The following is a 20,560-nucleotide window of genomic DNA, read 5'->3' as shown; positions in this document are numbered from 1 at the left end:
AAGTATGATGGAGGAGCTGAGACAGATCCACTCTGGAGTCCAGAGAGCAGGAAGATGATTGAGTCTCTGGGAAAACTGGCTTTTGAGCAGCTGCAGAAAGGAAACCTGATCTTCTATGAATCAGACCTGACAGAGTGTAGCATCAATATCAGAGCAGCCTCAGTGTACTCAGGAGTGTTCACACAGATCTTTAAAGAGGAGAGAGGCCTGTACCAGGACAAGGTGTTCTGCTTCGTCCATCTGAGTGTTCAGGAGTTTCTGGCTGCTCTTCATGTCCATCTGACCTTCACCAACTCTAAACTCAACCTGATGTCACAACAACAAACAACATCCAAGAAGACTGAAACAACAGGAGACAAATCTGCAGAGACAAACTTCTACCAGAGTGCTGTGGACAAGGCCTTACAGAGTTCAAATGGACACCTGGACTTGTTCCTCCGCTTCCTCCTGGGTCTTTCACTGAAGACCAATCAGAATCTCCTACCAGGTCTGATGACAAAGACAGGAAGTGACTCACGGTCTAATCAGGAAACAGTCCAATACATCAAGAAGAAGATTGCAGAGACTCCCTCTGCAGAGAAAAGCATCAACCTGTTCCACTGTCTGAATGAACTGAATGATCGCTCGCTAGTGGAGGAGATCCAACAGTCCCTGAGATCAGGAAGTCTCTCCACAGATAAACTGTCTCCTGCTCAGTGGTCGGCTCTGGTCTTCATCTTACTGTCATCAGAAGAAGATCTGGACGAGTTTGACCTGAAGAAATACTCTGCTTCAGAGGAGGCTCTTCTGAGGCTGCTGCCAGTGGTCAAAGCCTCTAACAAAGCTCTGTAAGTGTAGAGATAGTTGGATTTATATATCATTACATAAAAACCCTTTTGTTCTGGCAACAGGTCAGATATTAAATTCCTTTCTTTCCTCATGATCATCTCTCCAGACTGAGCAACTGTAACCTCTCAGAGAGAAGCTGTGAAGCTCTGTCCTCCGTCCTCAGCTCCCAGTCCTCTAGTCTGAGACACCTGGACCTGAATACCAACAACCTGCAGGACTCAGGAGTGAAGCTGCTGTCTGCTGGACTGGAGAGTCCACACTGTAGACTGGAGACTCTCAGGTGAGGATCCATCCAGCTGTTTATCTGATGACACTTGAACACAGCAGCAGGTGTTGACAGAGGGTTCCTGTGTGTTGTGTGTGTTCAGTCTGTCAGGATGTCTGGTCACAGAGGAAGGCTGTGCTTCTCTGGCCTCAGCTCTGAGCTCCAACCCCTCCCATCTCAGAGAGCTGGACCTGAGCTACAATCATCCAGGAGCCTCGGGAGTGAAGCTGCTGTCTGCTGGACTGGAGGATCCAGACTGCAGACTGGACTCTCTCAGGTATGGAGAGGCTGCTGCAGCCACACACACTGTCTGATAGAGGAGGAGGAGCTGGAACATTTTCTATGGCCCCGTTCACACCTGGTCACACCTGGGCCCGTATTCCTAAAGATTCTAAGAATCCTCTCAGAGAGCTCCTAACTTAACCTAAAAATTCCTAGCAAGGTGTCTTAGCTTAGGAGTGATTCCAGAACACTCTCAGAGAACTCTGAGCAAGGAGTGGACAGAAACTCCTATCTTAGTGAGGAGGTGTGGTTGACCCCGTTGCTAGGTATGAGTCATCATTTCAAACGCTGTGATTGGTTGATCCTAAAAGTTAGATAAAGAGCACCCGCCCCATGTGTTGAGGCTATAGTCCTCACTGCAGGTGGCCCCGGTTCGAATCCCTTGTGGAGCAGTCCTATCCTGCATGTCTTTCTGCCTCCCATTTCCTGTCTCTCTCTCAACTGTTCAGTCAATTAAAGGCCAAAATGCCCAAAAAATATACTTTAAAAAAAGCTAGATAAAAAATATACTTTTGGTGATAATGGGCAAAGGATGGACCCTCAAATCGATAAATTTAACCATAAAATCCAATCTTATGAAGACTGTGTAATTGTAAAAATTATTTCACATAAAAGAAAATATCTGTTAAATGAATAGTAAGCTATACTTTAAAATTATCCTACAAAATGTGTGAAAACTTGCACAGTATTCACATAGTGAAACTTAGATTTATTTGCTTATATTAATTACCATGCTGGTAATTTTTGCACTTTCAACTTTCCAACTCAATTTGGTATTAACAAGGGTAAAATGGCTCAGCTTTAATCAGTGTCTGTGAACAAGGAAATCCAACTGGATAGAGGAACAGGAACAATCTGTAGCGTTTCATTAATTCACTGTCATCCAGTGTTTGGAGAATATCTCTCCTGCCTCTTCCTTCCACCATTTTGTCCTCTGCTTAGGGAACTCCTAAGCCACTTAAAAGTCCTCTTCCCTACTCTTAACAGATCCCACCTTAGGAGCTCTCTTAAGAGCTAGGATTCTTTAGGAATAGCTTTTATCTTTACTAGGATCTACTCTTAACTTTTAGGAGAAATTCTAAGAAAACATCATGATTCTAAGAATTTTCTTAGAATTTGGCCACTAGGAGCAACTCTTTGCACTAAGAATCTTTAGGAATACGGCCCCTGGTATTAACATCTGTCTCAGGTGATCCATGCATTGATGACATCAGATAGATAGATAGATAGATAGATAGATAGATAGATAGATAGATAGATAGATAGATAGATAGATAGATAGATAGATAGATAGATAGATAGATAGATAGATAGATAGATTTGTGACAGTTGAGGGTCCTGTCACATGCCTCCAATTTTTCATGCGCCCTGAGCTTGCGCAGTGCGCACACCTCACCAAGACCTCACAGGCAGGTTTCCACAGTTCCAGGCACATTTAAATGCAATTAATAATCACAAAACCCCTATTTATTGTAACTATGTGAAACCAGCATCCACTTGGCCAAGGGGATGTCCCTTTGGCCAAGTGGCTTAGCACGCATGACTCTTACCCGGGACTCTGGGGTTCGAAGCCCGCCTGGGCCCTCTTCACCTTGCCACAACTCGAAGAGTTGCAGGACAAATTATATATCAAAATGTGCAGTTTGATCGGGATCGGTGTGCTATTACTTTTCTCAACAGTTCACGAATTTTTTGCAACGTAAGTCGCGAAAAACTGCGCAAAATTTTGCATTGAAGTCAATGGGACGGGCGGAAAAAAAGAGCGAAAAAAACAATCATTGGAGTTTAACAAACGTCTACTGCTCAGGCATACTTTCACCTAGAGACTTCATTTGAACTTTAAACAGTAGACACAAGTCTTGTGTATTGGCGTATTACTCATATAGTTTTTGATCAATCCCTGATCAATGACCATGGTCATTTTTGGAGAAATTATGAGATTATAATGGTTGTGTATTGCACGGAATGTTCGTGTCAGAGCGCGTAACATCATCAGTTAGAGTGGAAGAAAGCCCAGAAAAACTTCAGATTTTTTCTCTTTCCACACTCGGCCCGGCCACAATTTACACTCTACACACATAATTTTTTTCAGAAAATTGTAGACAAACTTGTTCTGTCTCTCACCATGTGCTTAAAATATCAGAGAGACTTACAGAATTTACAGAATCAGCCTCTGAGTGCGGCCACGTCTGTCTCTGCTCCTCATTGAGTCCAATACAAAGATTTTCTGAGAGAAGCAGAACGGTTTTAAAACTGCCAGCGTCTCCAAAATATTTACTGTAGAAACACCAAATCGTACCAAATTTTTCAGGAAGTCCTTAGGGCACCGTTGATCTGTGTTTTGTTCTGATAGGAGTTACCGTTTTGTCACAGTAAGCCTAAATGCGAGACCGGTGCAGAGGCAGAAAATCGCTCTTTTTCTCGACGTTTCCGTCTGACTCAGCCTGGGGGGCCCCTATCGCCGTGGTAACCTCTTTGATCCTCAGGCCAGAGCTCGTTAACTTCATAAACAATCCACCTGGCACTTGTTTAAATGTTTGTAAACACATACACATAGCTAAATCAGACTGATACAGGATGTTGCAACCTGTTGTACTTAATTGACTTCTCTCTCAAAGCTCTGTGCTTATTATGGGCTCCTTTTTTTTTTTTTTTTACTTTTATACCATTGCTTCAGGCACCTTCATCAGGTTTAGTTCAAGTCACTGTCAAACACAACCACACACACCAACACCCACTGGTAGCTTCATGTGATTACAGTTACAGACACACACATCAAAACACACAGGTAACGTACACATGCGCGCATTCCTCTCCCACACACACACACAAACACACACAGGTAACTTCATGTGATAAAAGTTAGAGACACACACACACACACACACACACACACACAGGTAACCTAATATTACATCTCCTCCATATCAGTGCTTATAGAAAGATGATCATGTGTCTGATCAGCTCTGTCTTGACCTTAAGGTTGTGGGTTTGATTCCCATGCTGAAAGAGATGGTAAAACCGTCAGTAGCCCCGTGGCCCTTTCAAAATTTCCCCAGAGGAAATTTTCTAGTTGTCAATACGACAACTTCACTCAATTGAGCCAATCAGAGCGTTTGTTAACCCTGCTGCGTCCGAGAGGGAAAGAGAAAGTAGACGGAGTGATGACAGCATGTCTTGGTCCCAAAAAAAAAGAAAAGTTGATGCTGAAGTCAAAGGCGAGCCACCGGGCGGATTGTGGCCGCTGCCTTGGTTTAAGCATGTGTGTGTGTGTGCGTGGGGGCCGTTCAGATGGGTCTCTTGCGCGCACAAACCCATTACTTCACAACCGAAAGTGACGCTGTAGCGGTGTGTATTCGGTGCGACGTGCTTGTTTCCTGCTTCTCCTGCCGGTGTTGTGTCAGACCCCCCTGGTTCTCCCTCGGTCTATAAACTTTTTCACGCGGAGCTCTGCCCCATTTGGAAGGAGAAGGAAGCCCGTATGCGGAAAGACGTCGTCTCCGAGAAGAATGTGTGTTATAGAAGAGACTTCAGGACTACTGACTTGTATCACCAGAACAGAACAGGGTAACACTTTACAATAAGGTACACAAAAGTAGAGTAGTTAATGAAGAACTATTGAAGAACTAATGAGTAGTTAGTGAGGAATTGAGGTACACAAAATTACAGTACTGAGGAACTACTGATTAATTAACTATTAGTTAATTCCCTTATAAAAAAGTAGTATACTTGAAGTTCATTTTATTAAATATGCTTGAGTATAAGTATAAGTATAGCAAGTATACTATGGACCATGTACTTGTAGTATTATAGAAAGTATACTAATTTAATACTTCGGACTAAATTGGAACATTTTATAAAAGTATACTTTATAGGTCATTTTAAGTTTACAAAAGTACACTTTCAAGAATACAACAAGTACATTCATCTATACTCCTAGTGTACTAAGTATATACACTTCTAGTCCACATTTTAGTTTATTGAAGTATACTTTATAAGGTCATTTTAAGTTTACAAAAGTACACTTTCAAGTATACTGCCTCAGTTTTAGTATAAAATGAGTATACTTGTAGTAAGCTTGAATAAACTACTTTTTGCTAAGGGTGGTCAGTTCTTCAGGAACCCCTGATAAAATTTCAGAGGAGTAGTTACTGAGGAACTAATGATTAACTAACTATGGTCAGTTCTTCAGGAACCCCGATCAAATTTCCCATGCCAGATTACCTGCTGTAAACTCAAGACAATAGTCCTGATGGTGGTGCTACTGCAAGCGTCTAAATTTTTCAGCATACCAAGTCAACCATATGTGCTACAGCTCATGCACATCGCCATCAGAGCCCGGTGGGTCCTGTCTGCAGTGGAGACACGGCCACTGAGAGGGCCGAGTGAGAGGACAGTTCCTGTAGAAGTTCCTACCCCCTTCTTTTACCAGGAACTCCTGCAGTGGAAACGAGGCTATTATATATATATATATATATATATATATATATATATATATATATATATATATATATATATATATATATATATATATATATAATCCATCACTCAAAAACTGTAAAACGTCTTAAAGGGGACCTATTATGCTTTTCCAGCTTTTCAGACTTATAATGAACATTATGGTATCAACTATCCTGTCTTCCTATTCCCCTGTTTGTTGCACAGTGACAGAATTGCCAAAATTTGCCAAAAATCACCCGGACCCGACCTATTGCTTCACAGCAGCTATAATCTTCTTCTTCTTCTTGGTGCATTGTGGGATATCTGGGCTGGTCAGCTCCACCTGTTGTCTTCATCTTATTTGCTGTGTTTGTGCAACCTGACGTCGCCACTGTATATGAAACGGCTCCGCTCCAGAACGGCTCCGTACTGTAGTCTCCATAAAGTGAACCACAAAACCAAAAACAATTAATTCAATCCAGAGGAGTAGTAGAGAAACAACTCGGTGCTAACCTGTTCATCTGCATATTTTGTGATTTTACAATCACTATCTCCTTGTTCATGGTGTAAATGATTTGAAATGAAAACCTCCGAGCTGCTGACTTCAGGCCGGTCGCTGCCCATTACAACGTTTTCAAGGTGTATTACAGGAAATATGCTCCGCTGTAAACACGGTGCATTTTATTTTGAAAATTAACCGGGTGTTTTATTTTGTATTTTGCACACAATTTCCTGTCCTGCATGACCTGCTCTGTGCTGATGCACCATGCTCCGGCGTCCGGCAAAAATAGAAGCTCTGCGTATGTGTTGTGGAGGGCTGCCAGATGCTGGAGCCGTTCCGTAGTAGACCCGTAGTCGGCAGAGATGGCAAAAGTACCCACATTCTTTACTTGAGAAGAAGTAAAAGTACCTGTGTAAAAAATGACTTAAGTAAAAGTGAAAGTGCTGATCAAAATATCTACTCAGGTAAAAGTAAAAAGTACAGGCTCTGAAATTTACTCAAAATTTCTATTGCACGATTAACTGCAAAGCAAATAACCACACGATAACTTATCTTGAATCCATTTCATCAATGTTATTGTTTGAACAAACAGTTTACAGTTTACCCCCCCCCCCCCCCCCCCCACGTATTTTGCCGTGGAAACCCTGATATGTAAAAAAAAGTAACAAGCCTTTTGGGGAAATGTAAGGAGTAGAAAGTACCGATATTTGCGTTAAAAATTTACTGAGTAAAAGTAAAAAGTTGTCAGAAAAATAAATACTTCTAAAAGTACAAAGTACCTGACAATTCTACTTAAGTACAGTAACAAAGTATTTGTACTCTGTTACTTGCCATCACTGGTAGTCGGTGGAATCTCATTTACCAGTGAGAGTCAGAGAGTGAAAGTGTGTGTCTCACACTGAAGTGACCTCACATGGAGAAAAGACATGATGAAGTGTTTCCTCCTGGTCTCCTCCTGCTCTGTATCATCACTAGATAAAGACTCCAGCTCCTTCTTCTCTGTGCTCAGTGTTCATCCATACATACCAGCCTCCATGTGAACACAGTGATAAAACAGTGTGTGTGTGAGAGCCATGTAATGTCCATGTGTGCATGCTGACAGAGAAGGTGCTGCTCTGACCCCCCTCCTCCTTTCAGGGTGGAGCCTGCTGGAGTCCCATGGTTGACACCAGGTCTGAGGAAGTGTAAGTCTGTTTTTACTTTGATTCATGGAAACAAAGCAGCACATTCAACCATCTTCACACTGTCACATCACTGACCTCATGAGTCTTCATCAAACTGTCAATAACTGATCAATGATCAATAACTGCAGCTGTGTCTTGTTCTCTCCATCAGATTCCTGTCCACTCACAATCGACACAAACACAGTGTACACAAAGATCAAACTGTCTGACAACAACAGGAAGGCAACACGTGTGAAGGAGGATCAGTCATATCCTGATCATCCAGACAGATTTGACCGGTGGAATCAGATGCTGTGTTCAACTGGTCTGACTGGTCGCTGCTACTGGGAGGTCGAGTGGAGAGGAGACGTTTATATATCAGTGAGTTACAGAGGAATCAGAAGGAAAGGAGGCAGTGGAGACTGTTGGTTTGGAATGAACGATCAGTCCTGGAGTCTGAGCAGCTCTGATGTTGGTCGTTACAGTGTCTGGCACAATAACAGATCGATACCTATCACCTCCTCCTCCTCCTCTCTCTCTGACAGAGTAGCAGTGTATGTGGACTGTCCTGCTGGCTCTCTGTCCTTCTACAGAGTCTCCTCTGACTCACTGATCCACCTCTACACCTTCAACACCACCTTCACTCAACCTCTCTATCCTGGGTTAACACTCTGGTTGCCTGGTTGCTCAGTGAGTCTGTGTTGAGTGAACCAGAGTCTCCTCCTGTCACAGAAACCTTCTCACTGTTGAACAGACAGTTCAGTCTCTACATGTCCGTCTCTGTCTCTCACTCATGTTTTCACATTCATGGATTAAATCAGTTGATTTCTTCTCAGTAATTCTTGTAAACTTCTTCCTCTTCTTTTAAAGTTGGAAGCATTGATTATTACAGGATAAAAACCATGTTGACTTTCACTTTGGTAAGAGTCTGATGTTCCTGTCTTTTCACAATAAAAGCATCAGTCTCAGTGTTTGGTGTTTCTGAATGTGACGACGAGTCGACTGAGCTGATTCAGTTCAGACTAAAGCCGATCAGATCTAAGATCAATCAACAGTATATTCTTCAGAATATTCATTAGCGGCTTTTCACCTGTTTCTACTGATTTTATATTAAACTCTGTCACTCCACTGACACCATTAGTCTCCTCCTCCCTCCTTCTGCCTTCAAGGGCGCTAAGTTTGAGCTCAGCCTGCTAGCAGCCCGTCTTCCACACACACACACCTCGCAGTAACAGTCTTCACACGAGAAACACAATGACACAAAAACACGGAGCGAACCACAATAAAATAACCTTTCACAAGTTTCAACACATGATACTACATGTAAATAGTTTGTATGCATGTTTTACCAACTCTGCAGCAACGTGAGCATGTTGTTTTGCTGAGACGGGAGAAGCTGGAGGTCGTTCCATAGCATCCCTATTGGATTCAGGTCTGGGCTCTGACTGGGCCACACTCAAATTTGGATTTTCTTTTTGTTGATGATGGATGGATGATGCCAAACTGTCCAGGCCCTAGAAAAGCCCCAAACCATGATGCTCCGTCCACTGTACTTCACCTTTGACATGATGTTGACATGCTGCTATGCAGCGCCATTTTTACACCATACGCACAAAAATTACAAAAAGAAAAAAAAAAAAAGTATTAATTAAAGAAAAATACAAAAAATTAAATGGTAGTTTCAACAGTCCACAGAACATTTCCCCATTAGAAAGCAAAGCAATTCAAGCAGAAAACTAGGAAATTCCAAAGGGTTCACATACTTTTTGTTGCAACTGTATATCTTTGTAAGATGATCTGACATAGTGCTGCCCACGGGCGTAGGTTTGTTCTCAATATTGGTAGGGACCCCATTTTGACACCACAAATTTCTGGCGATCCCAGACACTTTTTTTTTCTGTAATTAGTTCTTAATCATGTTTGTTATACTGTGTTGCAAATACAAAGTAGCCAGATTAGTGCACAAAGTTACATTTTATTTTCCCTGATCAGGAAATACATGTACAGTTAATTACAAGGCTTAAAATTAATAATAAACAAACAAACTCTCAAACAATGAACTATGAAAGTAGAACTACTGCCGCATGTTAGTTTAGTATGTTTATTTCGGTCTCATAAAAACAAATACAATAGACAAATATAAAGGTATAAATACAAAACAAAACAAATCAGAACAAAAACACAACAAGCAAATCAATTTACTTTGACCGAAAAGGTGTAGGCTGAAGCATCAGCTTATTTTGCCTACCCTTCTTAAATTAACATTTTCCGTTCACTCAATTTAAAACAATTTTTACAGAGCAACAACAAAAAGAAAAAGAAAAAACCCCTGCATATTCTACATACAGCAGTTTATAAGCACACTGGTATTTATAAATCAGTTTTATATTTATTAATAATATTATTTTTAAATAACTTTTTGAATCTATTAAGTGTGTTGCACAGTTTGATTTCTAATTCTAGATTATTCCATTGATTGACTCCTGTAATTGATTAATACATCTTTGTTTCACATTTGTTCGTACTTTTGCTTTTGTATACACATGAGTCCCTCTTAGTTCATATCTACTGGTTCGGGTCTGAAACATCCTCTGGACACCATCTGGAAGCAGATTATTATTTACTTTATACATAATTTGAGCAGTTTTATAGTCCACAAGATCATTAAATTTCAAGATCTGTAGGTTTATGAAAAATTTGTTTGTTGAGTCTCGATAATCGGCCCTGTTGATTATCCTTATTGCTCTCTTTTGTAATATGAAAATTGGTTTTGTAATTGTTTTATACGCATGCCCCCAGACCTCTATGCAATAAGTAATGTATGGCTCAACAAATGTTCGATACAATAAATGTAATGAGCATTTGTTGAGGATGTATTTTGTTTTATTTAATATTGCAATAGATTTTGATATTTTGTTCTTTATATGATTTATATGTGGTTTCCAACTTAGTTTGTCATCCAAAATAACTCCTAAAAATGTATTTATATTAAAACTCTTTCTATTTCAATATTATTTAGTATAATTTGTGTTTGATCTAAATTTTTTCGGTATCCAAATACTATATATTTAGTTTTATTTAAATTTAGTGAGAGTTTATTAATGTCAAACCATCTTTTTATCGTTCCTAGTTCTCTCTCCACTGTGTCCAGAAGGTGCCTCAGATCTTTACCAGAGCAAAGTAAATTGGTGTCATCAGCGAACAAAACAAAATGTAATAACTTGGACACATTACAAATATCATTAATGTACATAATAAATAATTTTGGACCCAGGACAGAACCTTGTGGGACTCCACATGTGATCCTCAACAAGTCAGATTTTTCATTATTTAATTGCACATATTGTTTTCTATTGTCTAAATAATTTTTTAACCATGTATATGCTATGCCCCTGATCCCATATCTTTCCAGCTTCCTCATTAACACTTTATGATCAATGGTGTCAAATGCTTTTCGTAAGTCCATGAACACACCTACTGTGTATTCCTTTTTGTCTATTGCTGATGATATTTTTTCTGTAAGTTCCATTACAGCCATTGATGTGGATCGATTGGATCTGAACCCATATTGATGTTCACTTAGTAAGTTTTGTGTTTCTATGAAATGATCGAGTCTATGGATGAATCATTTTTCTAAGATTTTTGAAAACTGTGGAAGTAGAGAAATTGGTCTGTAATTTTCAAATTGATGTTTATTTCCATTTTTGTATATTGGAATGACTTTTGCTATTTTCATTTGATTGGGAAATATACCGGTTTAGAATGACTGGTTGCAGATATGGGTCAGAGGTCTAGCTATACTATCTATAATATCTTTTACTAATGCCATATCAACATCAATACAGTCAGTAGATTTTTTATTCTTAAATGTTTTTACCACATCAATTCATTCCCTCTCAGTTATCTTTTTAAGAAAGATGGTATTTGGGTTTATGTTAATAGTGCTTTTGTCTACATCATTTTTTACTACTGGGTTCACAATTTCCTTAGCTAAATTATAACCAACATTCACAAAATATTTGTTGAAATCATTTACAATCTCCCTTGTTTTGGTTGTAATTAAACTGGCCACAGTAAAGCTTTGAAGTAATAAAAGTATCACAGTGTTTCTGTTTCAGTTTCAGTTTTCATGTCTTTTATGTATTATTATTGTCTCTCAACTCACCACATTTAATGGGATGGCTGAGCTTGCACACATCGCTGCAGCCTTTCAAAGTCAGGTGCTGTAGTAGACAGAGTGCATCTCATCTCTGACGTAACATCCAGTCGGGAACGGTACTTTGACTTCATGCACACAAGGGCGCTAAATCCAGCTTCACACAAATATGTGCTTCCAAAAGGAACCAATCGTTTTAGAGCACACAGTGAGATCTCTGGGTACTCATCTCTCACTCCAAACCAGAATTCGTCCACTGGCACTCGCGAATGTAATCTCTGATGCGTTTTGTCACATGAAAGTTCAATCAGCTGTTCAACAGCGGTGGCAGGCAGGTCCACTGCGCCTGCAGTTTTTCCCCTGCATGCTTGTATTAAAGCATAAGTAAGCGATCCGGTCGTTTTGGCAACTTTTTTGTCAGCCGATGGAGTTAGCAGCCCCCGCCCTCATCATGGATCTATTGGTCCTCGTCCCTATGTCACCACATTGGCTGCACACACAGCCCTTCATGCCATTCTCTCTCCTCATTGGATAAAGGTTGTAGGATACAAGGAAGTACGTATACAAGTTTTCTCCTCGGCTTACAGCAGAGCAGAGTGACTGGCATACCTGTGTTTCGGACCAAACACTGTATGTAAGTGATTGCTGTCGGAAGATATAACTATTTACAAGGGCGTCAGTTTACTTTGAAAAGTGGTGGGGACAATGACCATATGCACACACCCCCCCAGACCGTCATAGACTACTCTGCGCAGTATCACTAAAATTAGGAATATCCTCTCCCAGAGTGATGCTGAGAAACTAGTACATGCATTTATCACTTCTAGGCTAGACTACTGCAACTCTCTCCTGTCAGGATGTCCGAAAAACTCTCTAAAGAGTCTCCAGCTGGTCCAGAATGCCGCAGCGAGAGTTTTGACAGGAGTTAGGAAGAGAGAGCACATCTCTCCCACCTTAGCTTCTCTCCACTGGCTTCCTGTAGGATTTAGAATAGACTTCAAAATCCTTCTGCTGACTTATAAGGCTCTTAATGATAAAGCTCCAACCTATCTGAAAGAACTAATCATTCCTTACTGTCCTACCAGAGCACTCCGCTCCCAGAACGCAGGTCTGTTAGTGACTCCCAGTATCTCTAAAAACAGACTGGGAGGTAGAGCCTTCAGTTACCGGGCTCCTTTACTGTGGAACCAGCTCTCTCCATGGGTCAAAGAGGCAGACACTCTAACTACATTTAAGTCCAGACTTAAGACCTTCCTTTATGACAGGGCTTTTAGTTAGGGCTGGTTCAGGTAGCTCTGAACCATTTTATAGCTACGCTGCTATAGGCTTAGACTGCTGGGGACACATCTGGTTACATAGAGCCCTCTCCTTTTTCCTCCTCTCCTCTCCTCTCCTCTCCTCTCCTCTCCTCTCCTCTCCTCTCCTCTCCTCTCCTCAGTATATTTTTCAACTGACATTTTCTGTTGTACTTTGTAGTTTGGCCTTGGTGTCTCGCACTCTCTCTTTGTTTCCGCAGATCCACCGGAGCTCCATCTCTCTGCACCAGCCGCCACCTGCACCACCCCCCCTCCCACCCCTTCCCCTGCTGTTAGACCGGCCTGCCCTCCCTTCCCATGGACGAGTCTGCCACCCAGTCCTCCCATCGCGCTGAAGGCCCCCCCCCCCCCCCCCCCCCCTCACCAGAGACTGCCTTCATCAACTCCTGCTAACATTTCCATATTTCGCACATTCTGTGACAAACTGTAAACTGTTTTCTTGTCTGTAACAACATCTATGTCACGTCTGTCCGTCCTGGGTGAGGGATCCCTCCTCTGTTGCTCACCCTGAGGTTTCTCCGATTTTTCCCTGTTAAAAGGGTTTCCATGGAGTTTTTCCTCAGTCGATGTGAGGGTCTAAGGACAGAGGATGTTGTTACGATGCCATGTAAAGCCCTTTGAGACAAACTGTGGGAGCCCTGTGAGACAAAACGGGCTATACAAATAAAATTGCCTTGCCTTGCCTTGCCTAGGCTGCTGAGACTCTGGTCTCCTATAGGACCGGGTCTGGCTCCAAGTTTGAGCAAATAAATGAGCAAAGACCCGACGTCCGACCAGTGTTGAAGCCTGGACCCTGGACCCGATGCGGCTGCGAGCATTTTTAAAAAAAAATTTTATTCTCCGCCGGACCGCAGCAAAAAAAAAAAAAAAGAAGAAGAAGAAGCCCGTAGTTGTGTTTAGAGACGTGACAGGTGTGGCATGACAAGCTGGTGATCAGCTGTGGTCATTGAATTGTTAGACTGCACTACAGTAGGTCATTTCAATTTGCGCATCTGTGTTTTTTCCTTTTTATTTTTTTATAACATCAATGCGCATCGAGAGTGAGTGAGAAACAGAGAAACAGTGGGTGCACCAGATGATTGCCAACCGGCAAAAAACTGAAACGAGACAGTTATAGAGAGGAAAAACACAGAATATACAATATACTATGTCCAAAAGACTTTGTCCCGTCGTCACAACGTGAGCGAGGGAGGATCTGATGGGGGCTCAGGTTTAGTGATGAGGAACTGTCACTGTCAGCAGCTTCTCCAAACAGACATGTTACAAACTTTATTTTGAAGGGACAGATTAGATGTTGATTTCATTAACAGTGACTTTGCACCCAAACATTAAGCATATATCGGGTGCTGTCTCATCCGGTACAATCGACCCCGCGTGGAGGCCGTGCTTCAGTTCGGCGTCTATTCTATTTTTCACGCGAGCCGTGAGCGCCGTTGTCAAGCTGGATAGACGGATCGTACCAGACAGGAAGTCGGTCACAGAAAAGGCAAGAGAATCCGGTCAATTTTCAAAATAAAATGATGATTAGCTACCGGTAATGAAGTTGTTGCTTATCCGTCTATAAATATTTGTCAGTTGCGTCTGCACACGAGACACACACACACACATCCATACAGAGCTAGGGACAGACCTGTGTGTGTGGAAAACCGAGTACAGACGAGTGGTCGATGTTTTCCCGGCGCGGAGAGAGCAGGAGAAGCTGCTCCCTGTGTAACCAGCCAAGCGCCTGCGAGGACGCGCGCAGCGGGTCCGCTCCGGGCTGTGAGAACTATTTAATCGCAGCTACATTGTTGCGAGTTATTGGCTCCGGCTGAAGCTCTGCGCCGTGCCTTCGTGTACAGTCTATGCGCCGTGCACACTGTTTCAGCTGCCTATTTTGTCATAGTTTATCAACGATTTTTCGTCATTCTTCATTAGGATAATGTTAAGTTAATTTTGTGGTGGGGACAAAATTGTTCTTGACAAAAAGTGGTGGGGACATGTCCCCAGCGTCCCCAGCGTAAATGACGCCTATGTCTATTTAAGACTTATATTAACACAAACATTCCGCTTACTTCTGCTTTAAGTTTGTTTAGTTTTCCAAAGATGTCTGTTGCATATGCAAGAAAGCACATTTTCTGCTGGTCACACAGGAAGTCGACAAAATCAGTTTTTTTCACATCCATAGAAAACGCCAACAGTTTGTTTCTCAGCTTGAAAAACCGCTCCAGCACGTTACCTCTCGACAACCACCTCGCCTCCGTGTGAAAAAGTACATTTTCATATTCAGAGCCCATGTCGGCACATAGTTTTGCAAACAGACGTGCGCGCAGTGGATGTGGCTTGATGTAGTTCACCATGGTTACGACCTGCTGCAGCACGTCTGCGATGGATGCACTCAGTTCTTTAGATGCCAGTTGTTCCCGGTGAATCACGCAATGATTCCATAATGCAGATGGGGCCCGCTGGGTGATAAGTGTGCGCAAACCACTTCGGCGTCCCGCCATAGACGGAGCCCCGTCTGTACAAAATCCCACCATACGCTCCCAGGGAATTACAGTTTTTTTCCATATAATTGTGAAGGACATCATACATTGCCTGCGCAGTCACATGTTCAGAAAGAGGGAGACAGTACAATATATCCTTGTGGATTGCATTCTCCTGCATGAAACGAACAAATGTCAAAGCATGGGCATTTTTTCCTTCTGTGCTCACATCCATTTGAAGAGCATACGCTGGTGAATTGCAAAGTTTTTCTGCCAGCGTGCTCTCTTGGTCAGCAGCGATTGCATCAACCTTCTTTTCACTGTGTTATCAGTGGTATCGCCGTCAGTTTTTGAGCTTCTTCCTCCCCGCACATGGCTTTTACCATTTTGATGGCAGCTGGCAATATTAATGTCTTCAGCTATAGTATGCAGCTTCATAGCCCTAGCAATGAGATAGCTCACCTCAAAAGAAGCTCTCAGTGCTCGGTCACTAACAGTCAAAGCTTTTTTGAAGCACACTCGCTGTTTATTCAGCTCGGCATATTTCTTTTCAAAAAAAGATCTTGGTCTGTCGACATGTTCTCTGTGTGTTGTCTCAAAGTGTCTTTTAAGCTTTTTGGGTTTCATACTCTCGGCAGACAGGAAGAAATCTTTTCACCTTTGTTTTCTGCTTTCCTACTGACTGCAACGTCTCTGGTTTAGACTGGCTGAAGCGAGGGAACTCACGTAGCGGTAGGGTGGCCATACGTCTGGATTTAGGCCGGACAGTCCGGAATTTAAATGCCTTGTCCGGGGTCCGGCGCAGCCTCAAGCCGGACGCTTATTTGTCCTCCTTTTTGGAATTGCACCTGAACGCAACGCTGCATATCCAATGGTGTAAGACTTTCGGTTAAAAAAAAAAAAAAAAGATTGGTTAAAAATTATTGGCTAAAAGCAGTGTCACTCAATTCTCTGATTTCTCATTGGTTGAAAATGTAAACAAGCCGCCCCCTGGTCCCATGTGCTAGCTGTGTCACTCATCTCGTTAAAGCAGAAGTAAGCGATCCGGTCGTTTTGGCTAATGCTGCGTTCCAGGTAGGCTTTTGAAATCGTAAATTACAGCTTCAAGTCACAACTTATGACTTTGTAGCGTTCCAGGCAACCCACTCCTGTTTCTCCGACCTGTTTTACCTGTGAAAGTCACTATAACGGCCACTCGTAACTTCTGACCGGTGAACTCGTACCAGATCGAACTGGTATGACTTCACAGGTCGGAAAAACACGAGTTACAAGTTTCCTTGAACGCACCATAACAGTCCTCGTCCCTACGTCACCACATTCACGGCGTCCCTTGGCTGCACACACAGCCCTGCATGCCGTTCTCTCTCCTCATTGGATAAAAACTGTAGGATACGATAAATGTTTTCTCCTGGGCTCAGAGCAGAGCAGAGTGACTGACAGACCCGTGTTTCAGTCCAAACACTCTATGTAAGTGATTGCTGTCGGAAGATATAACTATTTAAGACTTATATTAACACAAATATATCACTTACTTCTGCTTTAACAGAAAAGAATAGTTCACCCAAAATTGAAATTTCACTCATTATCTCCTCCCCCTCATGTGGACTAAGGGCTGGGAGAAGTTTCAGAGTCCTCCGTGGCTTCTCTGAGTTACAGGGGGTCTCAGCGTAGCAGTGCATGTCCATATAACGGTTGCAAATGCAAATGACCACCAGCGGTCTTCGTCACAAAAAACAAACCAAAAAACATCCAAATACCTCCATGCTGCTCGTATGTAATGTCCGTCTTGTATTGAAGCCCCGTTAGTCCATATTTCAAGCTTGTTTGCAGCGGAAGCTCCTCTTCCTGGTCCATCCAAATCTCACAATATTTGCTCATATGTAATTTGCGCCGGCGTCAGTAATCGCACTGACGCCGGCGCAAATTACATACGAGCAGCATGGAGGTATCTGGATGTTTTTTGGTGTGTCTTTTTGTTACGAAGACAGTTGGTATCTATTTGCAACCGTCATATGGACATGCACTGCTATGCCGAGACCCCCTGTAACTCAGAGAAGCCACGGAGGACTCTGAAACTTCTCCCAGCCCTTAGTCCACATGAGGGGGAGGAGATAGTGAGGGAAATTTCAATATTGGGTGAACTATTCTTTTAATACTAATAGATCGATACTCAGAGTTGTGTATCAGTGCTGGTGGATGTGACTGTCTCTGACCTTTGTGTAGAGTCTGTGTGAACGCTGCCTGAATCCCTGTAGATCAGCTGTGACGCATGGGAAGATGTGCTGGCTGATGAATCCAGGTGGACAGCATGTGATGTAGCAGCAGCAGCTGTGATGAGCCTCTGTCATGAGCCTTCATGGAGCTCACAGGTCGTCAGCATCGATGAAGGAGAAGCTGTTAGTGAAGAAAACTCCAGTCAGACCATGGTGAAGCACACTGATGTTTCCACAAGCTGACCTCCTGATTTTAACAGCTATTTAATTTACTTTGAGCCATTTTATCAAACACTGTAAAAGCTACAGGACAGATAACTGAAATAAAATGAGCTTCAGCAAACAGTCAAATGTTAACTGTATCTCACATTAACCAGACACATTAAAATCAATATATTTACTGATATGTGACATTTAAAGGGGAACTATACAAGTCTGGCAGCTTCTCCTCTGTGTTGCTAACCCTCCTCCTCCACCTGGCCATGTGCATTTGTTTTCAACGAAGCCGACCAGAAGACAATCCATGGAGCGGTGGATAACATTATTTATCATATACGTGTTACCATGTGTATATTTGTGTAGCCTTATCTGTCATAAAGAAGAGATTATGGGTTATTATGGGGTACGGTGCTGCTGGGACCAGAGCTGGGGCACCGGGTCGTGCATAGTTCCTGTTTAACATGAGCACATGAGCAGCTAGAGAGTTCACATCACTGTGACACAGCCTGGATAAACACCAGCCTGCTGCTTTTCATGAAGCCCCGGGAGCAACAGGTGAATCCGGCAGCAGCTCCTCTAACCACCGAGTCCACATCAGGTCCACCTCACTGTTACAATCAGGTAGACGAGGGTGTTTCTGTAAAGTCTTGTTGAGCCTCAGTTAAAACGTTCTTCAGGTTCAGGAGGTTCTGTCACAGGCTGGTGAAGAACTCCAGCAGAACCACGGCTCCACAGCACAGTGGTTTTCAAAAATGAAGCTAAACGTTATCTATTAAACACTGATCTATTATCATCTATTATATTATTGTTGTCATTAATTTTTTTTTCATGTTATTTTGTGTTTGTTTTTTGACATTAAACTGTAATATAAGGTGGAGGCTTAAAAATAAGCCCATTGTGGCTTTTTGCCTCTCCCTGCACTGTCCTATTGTTACCTATCATGTTTTATGTTGTATTCCTTTAACTGTGCAAAAATAAAAAGTAAAGCAAAGTAAATCTGCTAAATCCCAATAAACACAGAATGACTGAGGAGTTTATCAATACAATGTTCAGCATGAGCCTATATCCAAAAACCACTGGACCCAGCAGAATCACAGCCCATTGTGCCGCCTTAAGGGACCACATATTCACCAATGAGACAGAAAACAAGCCAGTGAGTGGACTATGAATCTCTGAGCTCAGTGACCACCTACCAGTTGTTACAGTTGATGGCAGCGTAGCGGTTCAGTGCTTTCTCATGCGTCGTGTAGTTTCACAGAGGACAAGGACCGTCACTGTCACACTCCCATCAGACTTTATTTATACATCTGGTAATGAAAAGAGGAGAAATAATCTCTGCATCAGGCTTCACAGTCACAGCTCAGGATAACACACACACACACACACACACACACTGGAACAAAATAACCTTCACAACACTCTCTGCCTGTTCAACAGTCACGCTGCTAGGATTAGCCACAAGCTAACATGAAGCTATCAAAGTGAGTGAAAAGCTTTTCCGTATCAATGAACTTGTCATGTATCTCACTCAGCATCATCACAGAACATCAGCAGTTGTTGTCTGGAGCAGATCTTCACATGTATGATCAATACAGTCACCTTTAACCCTCAAATAGAAAGTTAGATTAACGGAGCTCAGTACAAGTCAACCTACCACGAGACTCCCACAGCAGACTGTTGCCTAGAAACGGGGCCAACCCGCCAAGTCTGCAGGGGCTCGTTTCAAAATAAGAGCTTCTAACTCATAATAAAAAAAAAACGAGAAAATGAGTGAACAGGCAGGTAAATAATAATGAATTAAACGTATTGCACCTTCCATAAAAACAGAATTACAGTTAGTGGAATCACTATAACTCCTTAACTCTAGACAAAGCGGCCAGATAAAAACAAACAAAGGAAGACAGAGGAAAGCATGAATGTGTTAAAGCAGGGGTTCACTAGTCTCACTCTGGGCTCCACATTGTCTCATGGTCATTAAGTCACGACCCACTTTTATAGAATTCAAACCACAACATTTTTTTAAAGCCTTTAAAAACTCATTTTTCTCTTTATTGAGCAAAGTGCATTTCAGAGCACATGAATGAAAATGAGGAGTTACCATGACAACTGCATGTACGGAAGTGAATAAAAAAATATCAAACTGCACAAAATGGAGACCAACAAAATGGTATATTTGACTTCTAATGCATCTCTGCATTCAGAGCATATTCACAAGTGAATAAATATCAAATTGTACAAAATAAAGACCCACAAAACAAAACAAGATTCACTGCATTCAGGCCACATTAATAAGAAACTGAATTCAGAGCAAATAATAAGAAACTGAGGAGGACCATTACAACTGCATATGTTCACGTGACGCGTGCCTTTCAATATAAGTTATTTTTCAAAATAAAAGACATGTCCAACATCAGATGTGCATGAAATATTATTTACTTTTTTGACCAGCTGTCCGCGACCCATCCAGAACGGGTCCGCGACCCACTTTTGGGTCCCGACCCACCAGTTGAGAACCACTGTGTTAAAGAATGACTTGCTGTCACAACATTGCTACACAGTTTATAATGGAAACGATATTGACAATGCAAGGGAACATTTTAAGAATAGTCACATCATTATAACAAAAACTGTCCAAAACAACAAAGCAGCAAACTGAAGTAGCTACTATACCATGGATCATGAAGGGATAAGGCTACAAAACGCCTGTAAAA

The 20,560-nt window shown here is 42.1% G+C and overlaps 2 protein-coding genes across 2 annotated transcripts in view; both read left to right on the top strand.

Annotated features, from left to right (window-relative positions):
* The window catches only part of LOC146975367 (protein NLRC3-like), a 76,995-nt gene that overhangs the window by 26,404 nt on the left and 30,031 nt on the right, over positions 1-20,560 (top strand). The gene's annotated exons all lie outside the window — the stretch shown is intronic.
* On the top strand, positions 493-8,190 carry LOC146975371 (uncharacterized). Its single transcript, XM_085794607.1, has 5 exons — positions 493-827; positions 935-1,108; positions 1,197-1,353; positions 7,426-7,501; positions 7,653-8,190. The coding sequence occupies exons 1-5, from the start codon at positions 493-495 to the stop codon at positions 8,183-8,185; spliced, it is 1,275 nt and encodes a 424-aa protein (XP_085650733.1). The 3' UTR covers positions 8,186-8,190.

Source organism: Trachurus japonicus, chromosome 13 (assembly GCF_045865225.1).
Source record: "Trachurus japonicus isolate A0001 chromosome 13, Traja_1.0".
NCBI classification, from domain to species: domain Eukaryota; kingdom Metazoa; phylum Chordata; class Actinopteri; order Carangiformes; family Carangidae; genus Trachurus; species Trachurus japonicus.
The sequence above is the reverse complement of the archived record's forward strand: the minus strand, read 5'-3'. Positions and strand labels throughout refer to the sequence as shown.